The 14,905-nt window shown below is 45.5% G+C and overlaps 1 protein-coding gene across 1 annotated transcript; it reads left to right on the forward strand.

Annotated features, from left to right (window-relative positions):
* The first annotated feature begins 10,281 nt into the window (after positions 1 to 10,281).
* LOC146207375 (neprilysin-1-like) lies at positions 10,282 to 10,992 on the forward strand. Its single transcript, XM_084576605.1, has one exon. The coding sequence runs from the start codon at positions 10,282 to 10,284 to the stop codon at positions 10,990 to 10,992; it is 711 nt and encodes a 236-aa protein (XP_084432731.1).
* The last annotated feature ends 3,913 nt before the right edge of the window (positions 10,993 to 14,905 follow it).

Genomic DNA, 14,905 nt, shown 5'->3' on the forward strand with positions numbered 1-14,905 from the left:
AGCAAGCCATACAGTATTACTTAGTGGTCCACGCATCGTTGCTTCTTCCCAAATCCACATCGGAATGTCTGTTTTCATCTGAGCTGATTTTAAATTCACATCGGAGAGAAACCTCCGTGGTCTGCTGGCGCCCTGTGTCATAAAATTCGCTGATTGATCGACGGAGGTGAGATACTTCATGAAACCACGTGAAATGGTAGTATCGGCAAGTGCGCAGGTCACGTGACAGGAGATTGGTCGTGTGTAGACGTGTCTAGGAACTTCCGCATATCATATATACCAACTGAGTAAGAATCAGCGCACGTGTAACTGCCGTAGAGGAGAATTTCCGCAAGCAGAGAGGGAGCCCTCCGATGGAGTATCAGTGGATGCTTAGGCTCAACGTATAATGGCGAGGAACAATGACGAAGGAGGTGCAGACCGAGCTGGCTTCAGACTTTAACGCTAGTTTATTTCTCTACAAACAATGCAATTAAGTGTCTCTTAATTTTAAATCCTCGCAAAGCTCGCATTGTATGAATCCACAATGGAACCAAGAAAAGAGATAAGAAGCACGCAGTTGGTTAAAAAGACCCCGACAAGTGCACGGGAAGCTTTGAAGAGTACGGCCTCCATTAAGAAATTACAGGAAGAGCTTTCCGTGACAGCTTCTTTAATTGTTTTTGTTATTGTGCATTAATGACCTTCCTGACCCAAGCAGAAAAAAAGAAACGGCTCATCGGAGATGATTTCGCTTTAAGAGAAAAGTAGCAAAAGTACATAGTCTGAATTTCGTGCATCATTACCTGAATATAGCATCTAACTGGCCCATTGCGTGATCAGTCCGAGTAGACTACGGTTATTCAGTGAAATCAAAGCGCATGGCTATGCAAAGTGGCATGTAAACCTACGCACTTAATGGACCCCATATGGGCTTTGTCGACTCTTCATATTTAATATACACATAACGAATAATGCAACTCACGGATCGATCAGGCTAACAACGAGGCTGTACGCATGTCCCGTGTTATTCGTGTCAGTTATCTTACTGCCGCTGAATAGTTAAAAGTAGTAAAGCACTGCTGTCCGGCAACCTGCGGTTAAGCATGCATCATATATAGGACCTTAATGATAGCTCGCTCCTTTCTCTGCATGAATAGGTCAGGGACGGTACGCGTGCTACCCGCTCTAACTATGTACTTTCTCGCTGACCTAGTATTTCTGCCATCAAAGCTGCATCACAGCTTCCATCAGACTTTTCCATTAGACGTTATCTATCTCGCTTGGAGGGACATTAACCATAACGACAACTCTACCAGTTTATTGCTCTTGATGAAATACGATAGCTGTACCTTTCGCGACTTGTTTGACCTTCGTTTAGGGAATAAATATTTTGTTTGCTTTTTTTCTGTTCGACCAAACTAATGGACTTATAGTGAGATGTCTAGTTCCGCGGGCATTGTTGAGTTTGATGTTCCGAGTTTGCCTTTTGTTCAGTATATTAGGTGGCGGAGATGCAGTAGTTAGCTATAGCAGAGAGGTGCAATATATAGTTAGCTAAATATTTGCTCGAGAAATTCCTGCTCTGGTCAGCAACAAATCCAACTGCAATGTTCCATTTTCTGTGAGGAGCCTTGTGGCCATTATAAAGTGGCCATGGCGCACTTTAATCCTCGCTGTCCATTTACGTACTTTAATGAACTTTTGTGCAGTAAGTGAAATTCCATGAAGTCGATATCCTGTGCTTTATTTTATATTTGAGCCCCCACTAACTACCAAGGGAAACGCCAAATGCATGCCTATACCGAACCGCTATTTTATTTAGTTCACTAGTGCCCAGGATAAGTAGAGGATGGAGCCACCTTTCTTTCTTTTTTTTTTTTTTCAAAATTATTCCCGCAGTCAATAAACAAGCATTTCATACTTACTGCATATGGGATGTTTAACCTTAATTATTAAAACATATTACCAACCGCCCCCTCCCCCATCTCCCCTTTTATATTTTTTCATTGTCGTACACTATTAATATTCTCTCCGAAGTCTGAATGCTAATAAAGAAAGAAAATTAATTTCTACATGCTCTGCAGATGCTTTACATGCGTCAAAAGTTTTCTGAAACTTATTGAGAATACATGACATTGTGCGCCAAGCCCTGTGAGTTATGCCTTGATGCAGAGAAAGCAATGGCTGCTGGGATCGCAGATGATAGTGACGTTGTTACTCTTTGAATAGGCACACGGTCTACGACGTCAAATACGGTTTAAAGCTTTCTAAATGGTTTTTAGAGGCACATACAGTTATGGACGTAACAGCAACGAGCAATCAATACAGGGGCACTGAACCAGAGTCTCTCCAAAATTTGTTCTTCACGAAGTTCAAACGAGCTAATTCCTGCAGCTCTGCTCTAAAGAATTTCATTCGGCCGCAAAAGAAATATTAATTTCTGAGAAATGTGGACTCTTCTGTTTCTTCCCTGATTATATGCTCATTACTGATGGTTTACTGATTATATGCTCATTAAAAGTTTTCTCTTTCTCTCTCTCTCTCTCCCTTCGCTCGATTCAAACTAATGACGTTTATAGTGAAGTCATATTATGTCGCCTGCTGTTTGCTCGGCTTGCGGCAGTGCACCTATTTTTAGTTTCTTGGTCATCTCTGCAGCCATAAACGCGGGCTTATAAAATATGACCAGTTTTCCCGGACATTTAACAGCTACCGCCATCTGCCGGTCAGCGGCAATTAACACAGCGCAACGTAATGGGTATAATTTTAACTTGTTCTGAAAAACAAAAACAAAAATACAAGAAAACATCTCTTAGCCGTGTAAGATACTTCTACGCGAACATGGTGGTACCAAGTCCGGCTCTTTGCCCTCACTTCAAACTCGTACCGATGAACTGCGGCTTGCGCTCAAGTCAGCTATTTGCGAGGGCTTTAGAGGATCAATTGAATCTAAGGACAGCATTCAAAATTCTTGCCGTGATTTTGAGTGTTCAGAGGCGCGCGTTACGTGGCGGAAGCAGTGACAACTAGAAACGTTTTATCATATATTCTACGCTTAGGTTGCAGCTATTACAATTACAAAGATGCTTAAGGCTCATCTTATGAGTACATGTGGCTAGATTCGCAGAATAAAGAGGCGGCGTTAAAGGTGCTGGCAGCACCTTTAACGCCACTCCTTCATTTCGCAATTTTTTTAAATCCGTGCTTAAATTTGTTTTTAAATTACTGTTACCGTAACATCAGTAAACATCCGAGATACACATTAGTAAATCATACACATTACATCTGTAACATTACAACAGAAGACACCATCTAAAGAAATAATACTTCGCCCACCAACAGTACAGAAGTGACATTGACACGTGCTTCCAACATTCGCAGTGAAGGATGCGCCTCTATTATCCGTCTAACTTGTCTTGGCGGATGCCCTCTGATAGAGCATAGGTGTTCAAAATTAATCTGCGACTCTATACAACGGCCATCACTCAAATCCTACACGCACTTTTAGAAAGTTTTACTGTACCATACATATTTAAAAACCAAACGCGTTGACCAGCCAATTAAGACCTTTCTCCGACCGTACATATATATATATATATATATATATATATATATATATATATATATATATATATATATTTTTACCAGAATCGCTCAACAGGGCATGAGTTTCTCGCCTCGTCAGATGAGTGAGGCCGATGCAGCGAGAAGCCATAGACGAAGAGGAATTCTCTTATTTTAGGGCATGTTTCAAGAGGCCAAGAAGAAGAAGAAGAAGAGGATCAGTGCAATGTTTTCAGCCTTTGAATCGCCTCTCTGTTTCAAATTTCTGCCATCATTTTTCACAGGCACCCTTCGTTCTCTTTAGTACAGCGAAGGGAAACCCTTCAAGAACGATGCAGTACTCCGGTGCCAAAAGCCCGCCCGAAGGATGCGACGGAACCATGCCCTTTGAGGACGTGTCGAGGCTGGAATCGCTCAACCAAGACATAGCCGACGAAGAGCTACACGGCGGCGGTTTGTACGGTCAAGTCTCAGCCGACCGAGACCCGTCCGGTCGAGACTCACTCAGCCGAGACTTAGCCAACCAAGCCATGCCCAACGAAGGATTACATGACGGTGTGACAGCCGATCAAGGAACGACTAAACGAAGCTCGCGGAACAAAGCGCAGCGTAGCCAAGAGTCCCGACGCCAACGGTTAAAAAAACGAGACTCTCTCCATCAGCGGGTGGAAGATGAGGACGCCAGGCAACAGGACGGGACCTCAGAAGCCGCACCTTGCCAGGACTCGCGTCATCCCAGCTTCGCTCCAATATCGGCGTCAATCAATCATGATCCGAAGACTGAGGAGAGGCCAAGCATCGTTCACAAGGTGAGGCTTGACACACATATTCGCCTGAATTGTATCGTTTTATGCATGTTTTCTCTTTGGCCGCAAAACTAAAGATTTTCACATTGTACAGTGAAATAATGCCATTTGATAACTCCCGTGAACCATCTACTGACATACGGGATAAGCTTTTCTCTGAGAGAAAGGCTTAAAGAAATGCCGCAAAGGATGAGTCTCTTCGCTTTCTTTCGAACTGCCGACTCAGCAGATGAAAAGTAGCATTTAACCATGATTTGAAAATTAGCTGGTTGAACTTCGGTTAACCCTGGAGGGAAGCGAAAGCTTCATGTACAGGTCTACGCTCATTGTCAAGCTTGGATTAAACACATTGTGTGTTTATCCAAACGTAAAGCCCGTTCTTCATCGGTCTCTTCGGCACGCAGCCTTTTCAAGGCCTCATTGCGACGTGCCTTCGCGTTCCGACGCGCTACTGTAGCAGGGTGTTCGTCATGCTCCATTTCGCGCAGTGTTGTAACTATAGACAGGAGTCCGGGGGCTCCTATTTGTACGCGTACCGCCCCTCTAACACCTTCTACTTCCACGTCACACTCACGTCACCTCACGTGACCTTGACAGTGGTCACGGGCCACTTTGTGGCCTTTGACTATGCACCAGTCAGATGGAGACCATCAGGCTTAACACAGAAGTTTGACCTCTTTTCTCAAGGTGGAAACCGTGCATACCCGACGTCAGTTCACGTGACCTTGACCTTGAAGATGATCACAGGCCACTTGGCGGCCTACGTGACTATGCCCCAAAGTCACATGGCGACCACCAGGTCACGTGACCTTGACCTTGACAATGGTCACGGGCCACTTGGTTGCCTACATGGCTATGCCCTAAAGTCACATACCGACCTCAAGGCTTAACACAGAAGTTTGACCTCTAAATCTCTACGTGAAAATTGTGCATAGCCGACAACATCTCACGTGACCTTTACCGTGGTCACAGACCACTTGGTGGCCTACGTTACTATGCCCCAAAGTCACAAGCGACCACCAGGTCACTTGACCTTGACCTTGACAGTGGTCACGGGCCACTTTTGGTCTACGTGACTATATATGCCCAAAGTCACATGGCGACCACCAGGCTTAACACATATGTTTGACCTCTCAATCTTCCTCAAGGCGAAAACCGCGCATTCCCAATGGCTCTAACTACCTGACGTAGTGAAGCTTTCGCTTCAAAATGGCCAATTGACGAAACGTTTCAAGAGCTCTTCAGACGTGGTCGCATACTTCAGCCGTGAAGCAGAAAGACACAAGATGACAATACAACCGCGACCTAGATTCATGATCCCGTAGAGCCATCGCGGCTGAATGCGGCGTCATTAGCATGAAATCGCATTGAAGTGGCCAAAAGAGCTTCAAGACTTAGACAAACAATTATTTCGATAGCTGATTGCGGTGAAACTGATTGCAAAGAAAACTTCAATCGTTTTTTATGAGATGTCGAAATCCAGACACCAGTGCATACATTTACAGACCCCAAAGGGCAAGTTAAGCTAACAGGTTAGCATGACGCGAAGGCAAATAAGCCATGTTTATTGAAAACAATGCATTAATACGCAAACAATGCGTAAAAGCGACGTATGCGTAGCAATTCTGCAACTGCGCCTGATGACGTCAATTATTCGGTGGCCACGGCCGGTTCATCGCCTTCTTGTTCGAAAGTATACTCGGATGCAACTCGAGAAAAAGTCGGGATATGCAAATTTCAAAGAACGGCCCTTCAGCGAATGGCGTATACCGCGCGATTAATTCGATTTAAGCCATGGTGAACTCCGCTTTCATATATCACACCCTGCTTTGGCCTGCTAGCAGCTCCAAGAGGATTATTCACGAGAATCGGGCGAAGCCGTTGGCTGTATAGAAGATCATTCGAGAGGCAAAAGTTATTTTTTAATTGTGTCCGACTATAGCCGGCCACCAGTTGGCAACTACCGTCGAAATACGAAGAAAGTGGCGAGGTTAGCGCAGCCAAGGATGCGATGAACATGATAATTAATAGGGTACGGACACAAAATCTCGAGTGCCACAAATTTTCGTATTCTTTGTCGGATGCGTAAAGAGATCACTCACAGGTGATGAGCGCAACAATTTTAATATTATTTTAAATATCGGCTAAGAGCCGCGTCGACATTTGACCCACTACACGTGACTTCAAGGTGCAGAGCACCAAATATTTTGGCGTATCTAGGCCACATATATGGCAAAATGACGTTTGAAAATTAATTACGTTACGTTACTAATTACCTTGCTGATGATTACAGAAATAGAGATAAATTATACGTCTAATTACTACTCCCACAAATCAATAAAATTTACTCCCACAAATCAATGAAATTACATTACGATTACTTCGATCTGCTGAGTCATTCAATTACTTTTAAATTACTTTCTAGTTTTCATCCATGCAAAAACTAAGTAAAGCCAGTAAACACAACAACTCTCCAGATACGACGCAGACACAATCTTTCGCTTTCCCACCAAATTCCGTCCCAGAGAACTATTGCCTCCCTCTTTCCTACAGCACGTACCATTACAAAAATAAGACAACCGCAATAAAACAACAAAAACAGAGCACTCGTGTATTGCATGAGCTGCGAACCCATCGTCTACGTGGCACGAAGCTGTCCGCCGTTTGAAGACCCTGAAGAAGCTAGGCCATTTATTTGTACCAAGAATCGACCTCGGCACCTTACGCTCAGTTATTCTCAGGCGATGAACCTTTCGCTTGTCTCCGCCACTCCAACCCTCCCCCACTCCGTAGTGACGAATGTAACCAGGCGCCACTATGCTATATATAGTCGACGAAACAGGGAACGCCCCTGCGCCGTGCTCCCGACTAGGTTTCAACTCCGGCCGTCTTGCACCATATCTGTCCCTTCGGAGGCACTTTGGCGTGTTACATCCTGCTGCTTGGGGAATGATTGCAACTACCGTTCTAGAGCCACCTGCGAATAACCCATATAAAACAACCTGTACTTGCCGGCAACGCCGACGTCAGTAGAAATGTGGTGGTCAAGGTTAAGAGGTTGACCATGACGTCATGGACTTGGCGCAAAATAAGAGGAAGGTTTCAGTGGAGTACGGAGAATTACTGCATTTTTTTAACTAGCGTATTTTGGTAAATTCCGTGTAACATATATTCTCAGTACGGACAAAAATTTTCTTGAAGAATGCCTGAAATTTCACACACATTTGTTCGAGTGCAGGCTGAAAATTGGTTGTAATTAAATAGTCACGCAGTGACCTGGCTAATAATGACAACTTTATTTTGATGGTTGCTAGCTTTTCAAGCCTCTATAAAGTAGAAAAAAGAAACAGGCGCTCAAAAATTTGTCTGCACCCTTTGAACATAGGGCAAACAAAACGAGTGGTAGAGAGATCTAGGCGCAAAATGCGAGCACTGGGTTTTATTGAGCTTCATAGTTTGTGGACTCAGGCTGCATGTACCCATTGTACGCAGTAACACTACAGCACCAAGGTCATGCAGGTGTCAAAGAAAAAAAAAAAAAACAATCGCCTCTCATCACCAGCCGAAGTATAAAAAAACGCAGAAAACTTTGTCATCACAACAAAATTTCTTTACGGTTTTTGAGTGGAAACCTGCTGTGACCACAAAAGCTTTTGTAGTAGCATCAGAAGTTCGAGCAGTTACCACAGAAAAGTTCTACAGAACTACAGACAACAGAAAAGTGCTGTAGAAAGAAAGAACCACAACTAAAAAAATTGCTGCACAACTACAGAAAAGTATGTTGTTACGACAAAACTACGAACCATTTTGTATTATTACGTGGTTCTGTAGATTTTCTTTTTCGACAGCTTTATGGTAGCCAACTTATACCGGCATGCAAATGCCAACACCAAGTGTTTTTTCTTCGTTAACGCCGGTAAGATTTAGCAGATCGACATGTTGCCGATCAGCAAGAATTAGCATGGCCCATTCTACTCAGCAATGTACCCAGTTTTGCGATACAAGGCAGTGCCAATGAACCAACTGGAAGGTCTAGAGGCAGTAAGGTAGTTCCTTATTCAACAAATGACTTAACTTCAATTTTTCTCGAAAGAGGTTTAAAAGAATACGAGAGACGCAAAATCGTTGGATGATGAGCTGGATGCTGCGAAACATGCTGACATCAAAATTTATATGCGAGAATTAATTATTATTGAGCATGCATAATGAGGAAGCATTGTTCAGACAACACGACGCGAATTCGCGACAATAGGCACTAAATGGTTAATACCAAGTTTCACAGTTCTTAATAATCGGGTTTATCCTTTCCTCGGCATTTAACAATCAAGGATAAAGGTGCGCGAACAGAAAGATGTTTTTCAACTTCCAATAAAATTGACGGATGCCAGTGAGAGTTCGTCGCCTAACTTTGGGTGGTTTCTGTTTTCACCTTTAACGAACACGACAATGCATACCCCTTGACTGTGCGCTGACTGGGTGCAGATTGTCTTTCGAAATTTTTGCTAGAGATACCTCCTAATAGTACAAAATAAAAAGCCCATTTTTGTTCTTCTTTCAATTCTTGCAGGACGAAGACGAGACAGCAAGTCTGCAAAATATCGAAAAATATGTAAACTTAGCGCCGCTACTGAAGATACCTGTGATCGCCTTCGTAGTTATGGTCATCATCATATTCGTTACCGCCTGGAACACCACAGTAAAGCCCAGGGCGGTGATAGACGACCGTGCTGAGATTTGCACTGACAGTGACTGCTTATACCACGCTGACGAAATCAAAAGGGCGTGGAACTCTTCAGCTCGCCCCTGTGATAACTTCTACGATTTCGTGTGCGGAGCTTGGGCTGTGCGCGAGAAACATCGGCGCATGGACGATCTGGTCAATGCAGCCGAAGGAATTGCCCTTGCCGAGCTTCGATCCGGTTCAAGGATGGCGACGAAAGCGACAAAGCTCTTCAAGTCGTGTGTCGAGGCCACCAGCGACGTCGAGTCCAACTTGGACTTGCTCAAGAAGTGGGCAACCACTGTTGGGCTGATTCAGCTACGCAGTCTCTCTCAGTCAGAGCGCAGAGCACGAAGACACCCTTTAGACCTTCTGCTGGACTTGGCCATCAACTGGCTCACGGGGCTTCTAAGCATTCGCCCGAGGTCGGGGTTTACTAAGGGCCAGTGGACATTGATCATTAAGCATGTTCCTGGTCCGTGGCGTGCGTTTCTCGAGTTAGAAGACCTGGCATCACGTGTTAGTCAGCACGCCGTAATTCTCGATGCGTGGCTACCGCATCACTGGGATGAGTGGAACCAGACGGTGGCAGATATGCGGACGGCCATTTCTAATGTTAGTGACGGGAGCAAGCCGATCGACATGGCAGCGGGATTCTCCGATCTCGATGGATTGACGCCGAAGCTTCCGAAGGGTCTCTGGTTGGAGCTAATTAACAGGCACTTCGCCCCTGAACTGAAATTACGGAAAGACGATGTTATCATTGCTCGGGACATTGACATGTTGATTAATATCGGCAGACTTTTCGACGCGCCCAGCCTTGACTCATTGACGGAAGTGTTCTCTTGGATTGTGATTGAGACGTACCTCAGCCTCACGGTTCCTGAATCAGGGCAGCGCGGAGTCGACATCGCATCATCGCGGTCCCAGCACGACTGTTTGTTGCAAACAGATTTGTTACTGGGACCCCTCAGCATTCAACAATACATTCAAGAGCAGTTTCCGCTACAGAAGAGAGAAAATGTCAGCGCGTTCCTTGAACACATCCGTGCGACGTGGGCTCTGATCGTGGGACGAGCATCGTGGATTGATATAACTTCAAAGCAACTAGTTTTGGAAAAGGCTGAAGCTCTCAAGACGGCACTCTGGCCAGGTGACGCATTCTTCAACAGCTCTGTTAGCACTGCGCTATACAGTTCTTTCCCAAACATGAACAAACCATTTATGGCTAACTTAATTGAAACCGCCACAGCACTCCGACGGCTCGTAAATCGCTCACACTTTGAGGATATTTATTCGAAGCAAATCTTTGGCGAGTCTGGTCTTCTCCTGTACAGGTATTTCCTCAATGAGGCCTACATCGATATGGCTGCCCTCAATGCGCCAGTTTATTACGACGTAGAAATGTTCGCAATGAAGTATGGAGGACTGGGTTCACTCTATGCCAAAGAAATAGCCAAGATGTATGACTCTACCGGACGGTCACTGGATACAAGGGGAAAATATTACGTTCATTCATTTTCCGAAGAGTCTCCCGAGTACCGAAAGAAGCTGCTTTGCAATGCCACTGGTGACCGATATCCGTCTTTCGAGTATTTCACTCACATCTCTGGACTGGAAACTGCATACCAAGCGTACAGCGCTGCTGTGTTCAAATACTCGAAGCTCCACGACTATAGACTGCACGGACTCGAAGACTTCAGCAGTGATCAGATCTTCTTCCTCACTTACTGCCATGTGTTGTGTGCGCCCAAAACCGACGACGAAGCTGAGGATATGTGTAATATACCGCTTCGGAATTTCCGACCCTTTGCCGAAGCTTTCCAATGCGGAACGGGCTCGTATATGAATCCCAAGAAAAAATGCCGTTTCTTTGCCCTGACAAAGGAAGAGAATGTGACCTGCGGCTGTGAGCGATAAATTCTAACATACCGCATAATGTACAAGACGGGGTTTTGCTAGTGTCTTTTACAAGTTGTCACTCCTGTGGAAAAAAGCGTTAGCTTGTTGTTCTAATATTTTGCGAACAGTGCTGTACTTTGGTAAAATCGAAATGTGATTTTTTTTTATGAGCGCGATAATTAATCAGAGTAGTTAAAAACTGGTGTTTCTAACTACTTCTTTTTGTTGTGGGGTATAAAACTTCTAACTAGGTTCTTTTCTTCCCAGGATCACTTCTGTTTTCAAAACCTTCTATCAATGGTAGATAATTTTCCGAATAGTGTTGTATTTTTCTACATCAAAACGTGAATTCTTTTTATAAAAATAAGAATTAATCGCAACAGTTAAAAATAAACAGGATTTCAAGGTTCTCCAATTGCTTCTCTTTGTTTCGTTATATAAAACCTCTAAACAGGTTCTTTCTTCTCGGGATATCACTTCTATTTCCAAGACCTTGCGTAGCGCCGACTCCTTCTAGTTGGAGATGCAAAAAACCGGCGCGGCCAGACATTGATTAGATTCACTTAACAAGACAATCACGGGATAAGCACGATCGAGTTGGGTGCTCTGGCGACCCGATCGCTGCGCGCGCGCATTCACATACCAGCGAGCTAGCTCATTTTCGAACTGGGAACAAACATGCGGGCGAAGAAAGGACCGAGAGTAGCGTGAAGTCGCATGCACGACTGGAGAGCTGTCAGCAATGCATAGCTGAAAGCGACGGGGCGTCAGGGCCTTCGGCGGCAATTAGCATCTCGTCGTCGTGTCTCTTCTTAGATGCTAATCGAGTCACCCGTAAAGGTGGGCATGCACACGAAACTAGTCGGACCGTCCTCTTCGACGGCGCTTTTTGCCCAGTGTCGAGCTAAGGGCCCCTTTCGCCGCCCCGTAGATCGTCGTTAACAAATTAGGAGAGTGCCTTTCTCTCAACATATAAAAGTACACACAGTGCACGCCGATCGTCAGGTGTCGAGAAGTCCGAATCACGTCGGCTTTCTCAGAGCTGTGGCTTCGACGAGTTACAAGAGAAGAGAGAGCGCAGACACAATGAGCTTGGAACCGTATTTTCGAATTATTACTAGCTACAAGATATGGACCCACGGTTGGCTTCGATCATATAATTCTCTTTACAATACTCATCGAATTACTGTTGCCATTTTTATCAACACGTTTCCCCGCGCAAATGGCAAATTGGTTTCTGCTATTAAACCTAGCATGTCAAGTCAACTTTATTTGGGAAAGAAAATTGGGGAGGGGGGGTCGAGCGTCCGAGACCACGAAGATTTCGGGCAATGTGGGCCCCTGCCCCGGTTCGGGTTTGGATGCCCAGGTCGCCACTGGGATTACTGTATTTTACGTAACAAGAGGGGTAGATGGAGAATGGAAGGTGGTAGATGGGCCCAGTAATAGCAAATTATGTGATTTAATGTTGTCGCTTCGCCGCAGAAGCGACAAGCCGGGTTAATATCTAAGTTAAAACCTCTGGAGCCCGCCCTCCTATCTTTCTGTATGCGGTCTCTTGTTACGCTGTCGTAGTTGTTGCAAAAACAGCTTATGCAGTGGCTTTTTCTATCCGAACAAGTTTCTTTTCAAAAAGTAGGAGCCTACACTCGGCTACCCAGCGGTTTGGTTCTTTTTCTTTTCTTTTTTTTTTTTAACAAAGCCGCTGTTTTGAAGTTCTCAAGCGGGAATGACATTGATAAATGTCAATGCAGCTATCGAGTTTTCTGTGTGATGTGTGCCAAGCCGCGCTGAGTGCGAAATTAACGCATGCCATCGACAACGTGCTGAAAATGACCTCTTCTCAACTGAGGGTGCTACTCGCATAAGGTCACAAAAAGAAAGAAACAAGAAAGAAAGAAAGAAAGAAAGAAAGAAAGAAAGAAAGAAAGAAAGAAAGAAAGAAAGAAAGAAAGAAAGAAAGAAAGAAAGAAAGAAAGAAAGAAAGAAAGAAAGAAAGAAAGAAAGACACAACGTGTTGTGACGTCGATTACTGGAGATCATTTGATTTCTTTTTGTCGTTATGTGGCCGCATATTGCTTTCAGGGTTTTTAGTAGTTAAAGTAGGAAATGTAGAGTTCTGCACGAAAAAAGTCCTGCGCGCATCGCGGAAATAAATTACCGCCACTAAGCGGAAAAAGAAGAGAGGTAAGCGAACCTTGCTGCCAAAGGATAGGAATGAAGAATAACTGCATCTCGAGTTGTTCTCTCCGGACGCTTTTCAACGCGCGCACCGCCACCAGTCCGTCGGGTCGGCAAGCAATCGCTGACCGCTTTCGCCAAAGGGAGCGCAGGGCGTCCGAAGGGCAAGCGCAGTGGATGGAGGGAGGTGGAGGGGGGACTTAGACGACAGTGTAGCCAGACTAATGACTGGGGACCGCCGCTCTGGCCGTGTATAATGCCATTCCGAGCACGGGGCCATCGGCAAGCGCGGGCCTACCTGGCTGACCGCCCCATCGCTCCTTAAACGATATCTTACTGGCTACACGAGGGGCCGCCGAAGAAATATGACGGCTTGTCATAACTGGGCCCGGGTGACAGCTTTACTTGGGACTAATCCGGCTGAAAAATCGGAGCCGGCAGATGAGCATGCGATGGCAATCGTTGAAGACCTATTTCCTCACCGCTGCGAGCGGCCACAGGCGATGGCCGTCCTCCTATCTAACTCTGTTTGAGCCGTTCCTCCTCGCCAGCGCATGCCACGCAGGAAAGCAGGATGCGGCGCATAGTTGCGTACTGGATATTATAGACGGCGGGAGGCATCGAAGGTGTACGACGACCCTCTTAGCGTGACCCGCGGGATGACCTCTATGGCAGTAGACCAGAGCGCCGGTCTCTCCTGCTGTCTTGTGGCTTGGGAAAGTTGAACCACTGTTCTTGGGCGGGAATGCACCCTCGTGGCGTCGTCGTCACGAAGGCACTTCGCTTTTCACGAAGGTGGGCCCCGAATAGAGTTTTCAGTCCAGAGGACAGCTGGAGAACAGAAACGTGCCGGTCGGTGCTCGTACGGAGTTTGTCGACTGTGCGTCACACGTCTCGCTTCTCATTTCGTCACATGAAGATCGCACATACACGAGCCTCTTCAAAACTTCGAAACGTGCTCAAGAACACGAGGTTTCGAGCTCACAGTGGTGCAGTACTAGCTTCGCCTGGTACGTAAGGGTGAAGCGGTGAATGTAGATTAGAGAATCGCCACAAATTAAAAATTTTCTTTTTAAGAAAAGGGACGACAGCTTTGCAGATCGAGCCTATCAAATTTCATATGAATCAAGTTGTGTTTGCCACCGTTTCACCTGATGAAAGAAGCTCCCGATAATGACCAGGTTCGCCTCCATAGATCAACAGATAACGATTTGCAACGAAGGGCTTTGCTGGCGTGGTGCACCCCGGGCGCAAAAGAGAGATTTACAAGATGCACAGAGCCACATTTTTGCGGTAATATCCTGTGCACACAAGGTCTCATAGCTTGAAAGAGATCACAGGAAGAGCCGAGGTGCTTTACCTTTCTGCTCCCCCCCCCCCCCCCCCAAAAAAAAAAAAAAATGCAGCGCCTCTGCTGCAAGAGCGTCAACGGCGAGCGGCCACCGCCTGCACAGCGTGAGATAAACCGCGGAAACGTGTTTATACCCTGATGGAAAACTGTAACGAATAGAATTGGGTCATTTGGGGGGCAACGTCATGTTAGTAAAAGAGGGAGATGTTTAAGTGAGTGCCGGAGGGAACATGAGTGCTCCATAAAGCCACCTACAAGAAGCAATGTAGTCATACATTGGCTGCCCTGCAAAATCTACAGCGACTGTTTTCAGCCGCACCACCATAATATACAAACATGAGGATCAGCGCACGCGGGAAATCATTGAAGCGCCCCTGATTCGTTGGGAGCAAGCCATGT

Source organism: Amblyomma maculatum, chromosome 1 (assembly GCF_055883805.1).
Source record: "Amblyomma maculatum isolate TAMU_Amacu chromosome 1, ASM5588380v1, whole genome shotgun sequence".
NCBI classification, from domain to species: domain Eukaryota; kingdom Metazoa; phylum Arthropoda; class Arachnida; order Ixodida; family Ixodidae; genus Amblyomma; species Amblyomma maculatum.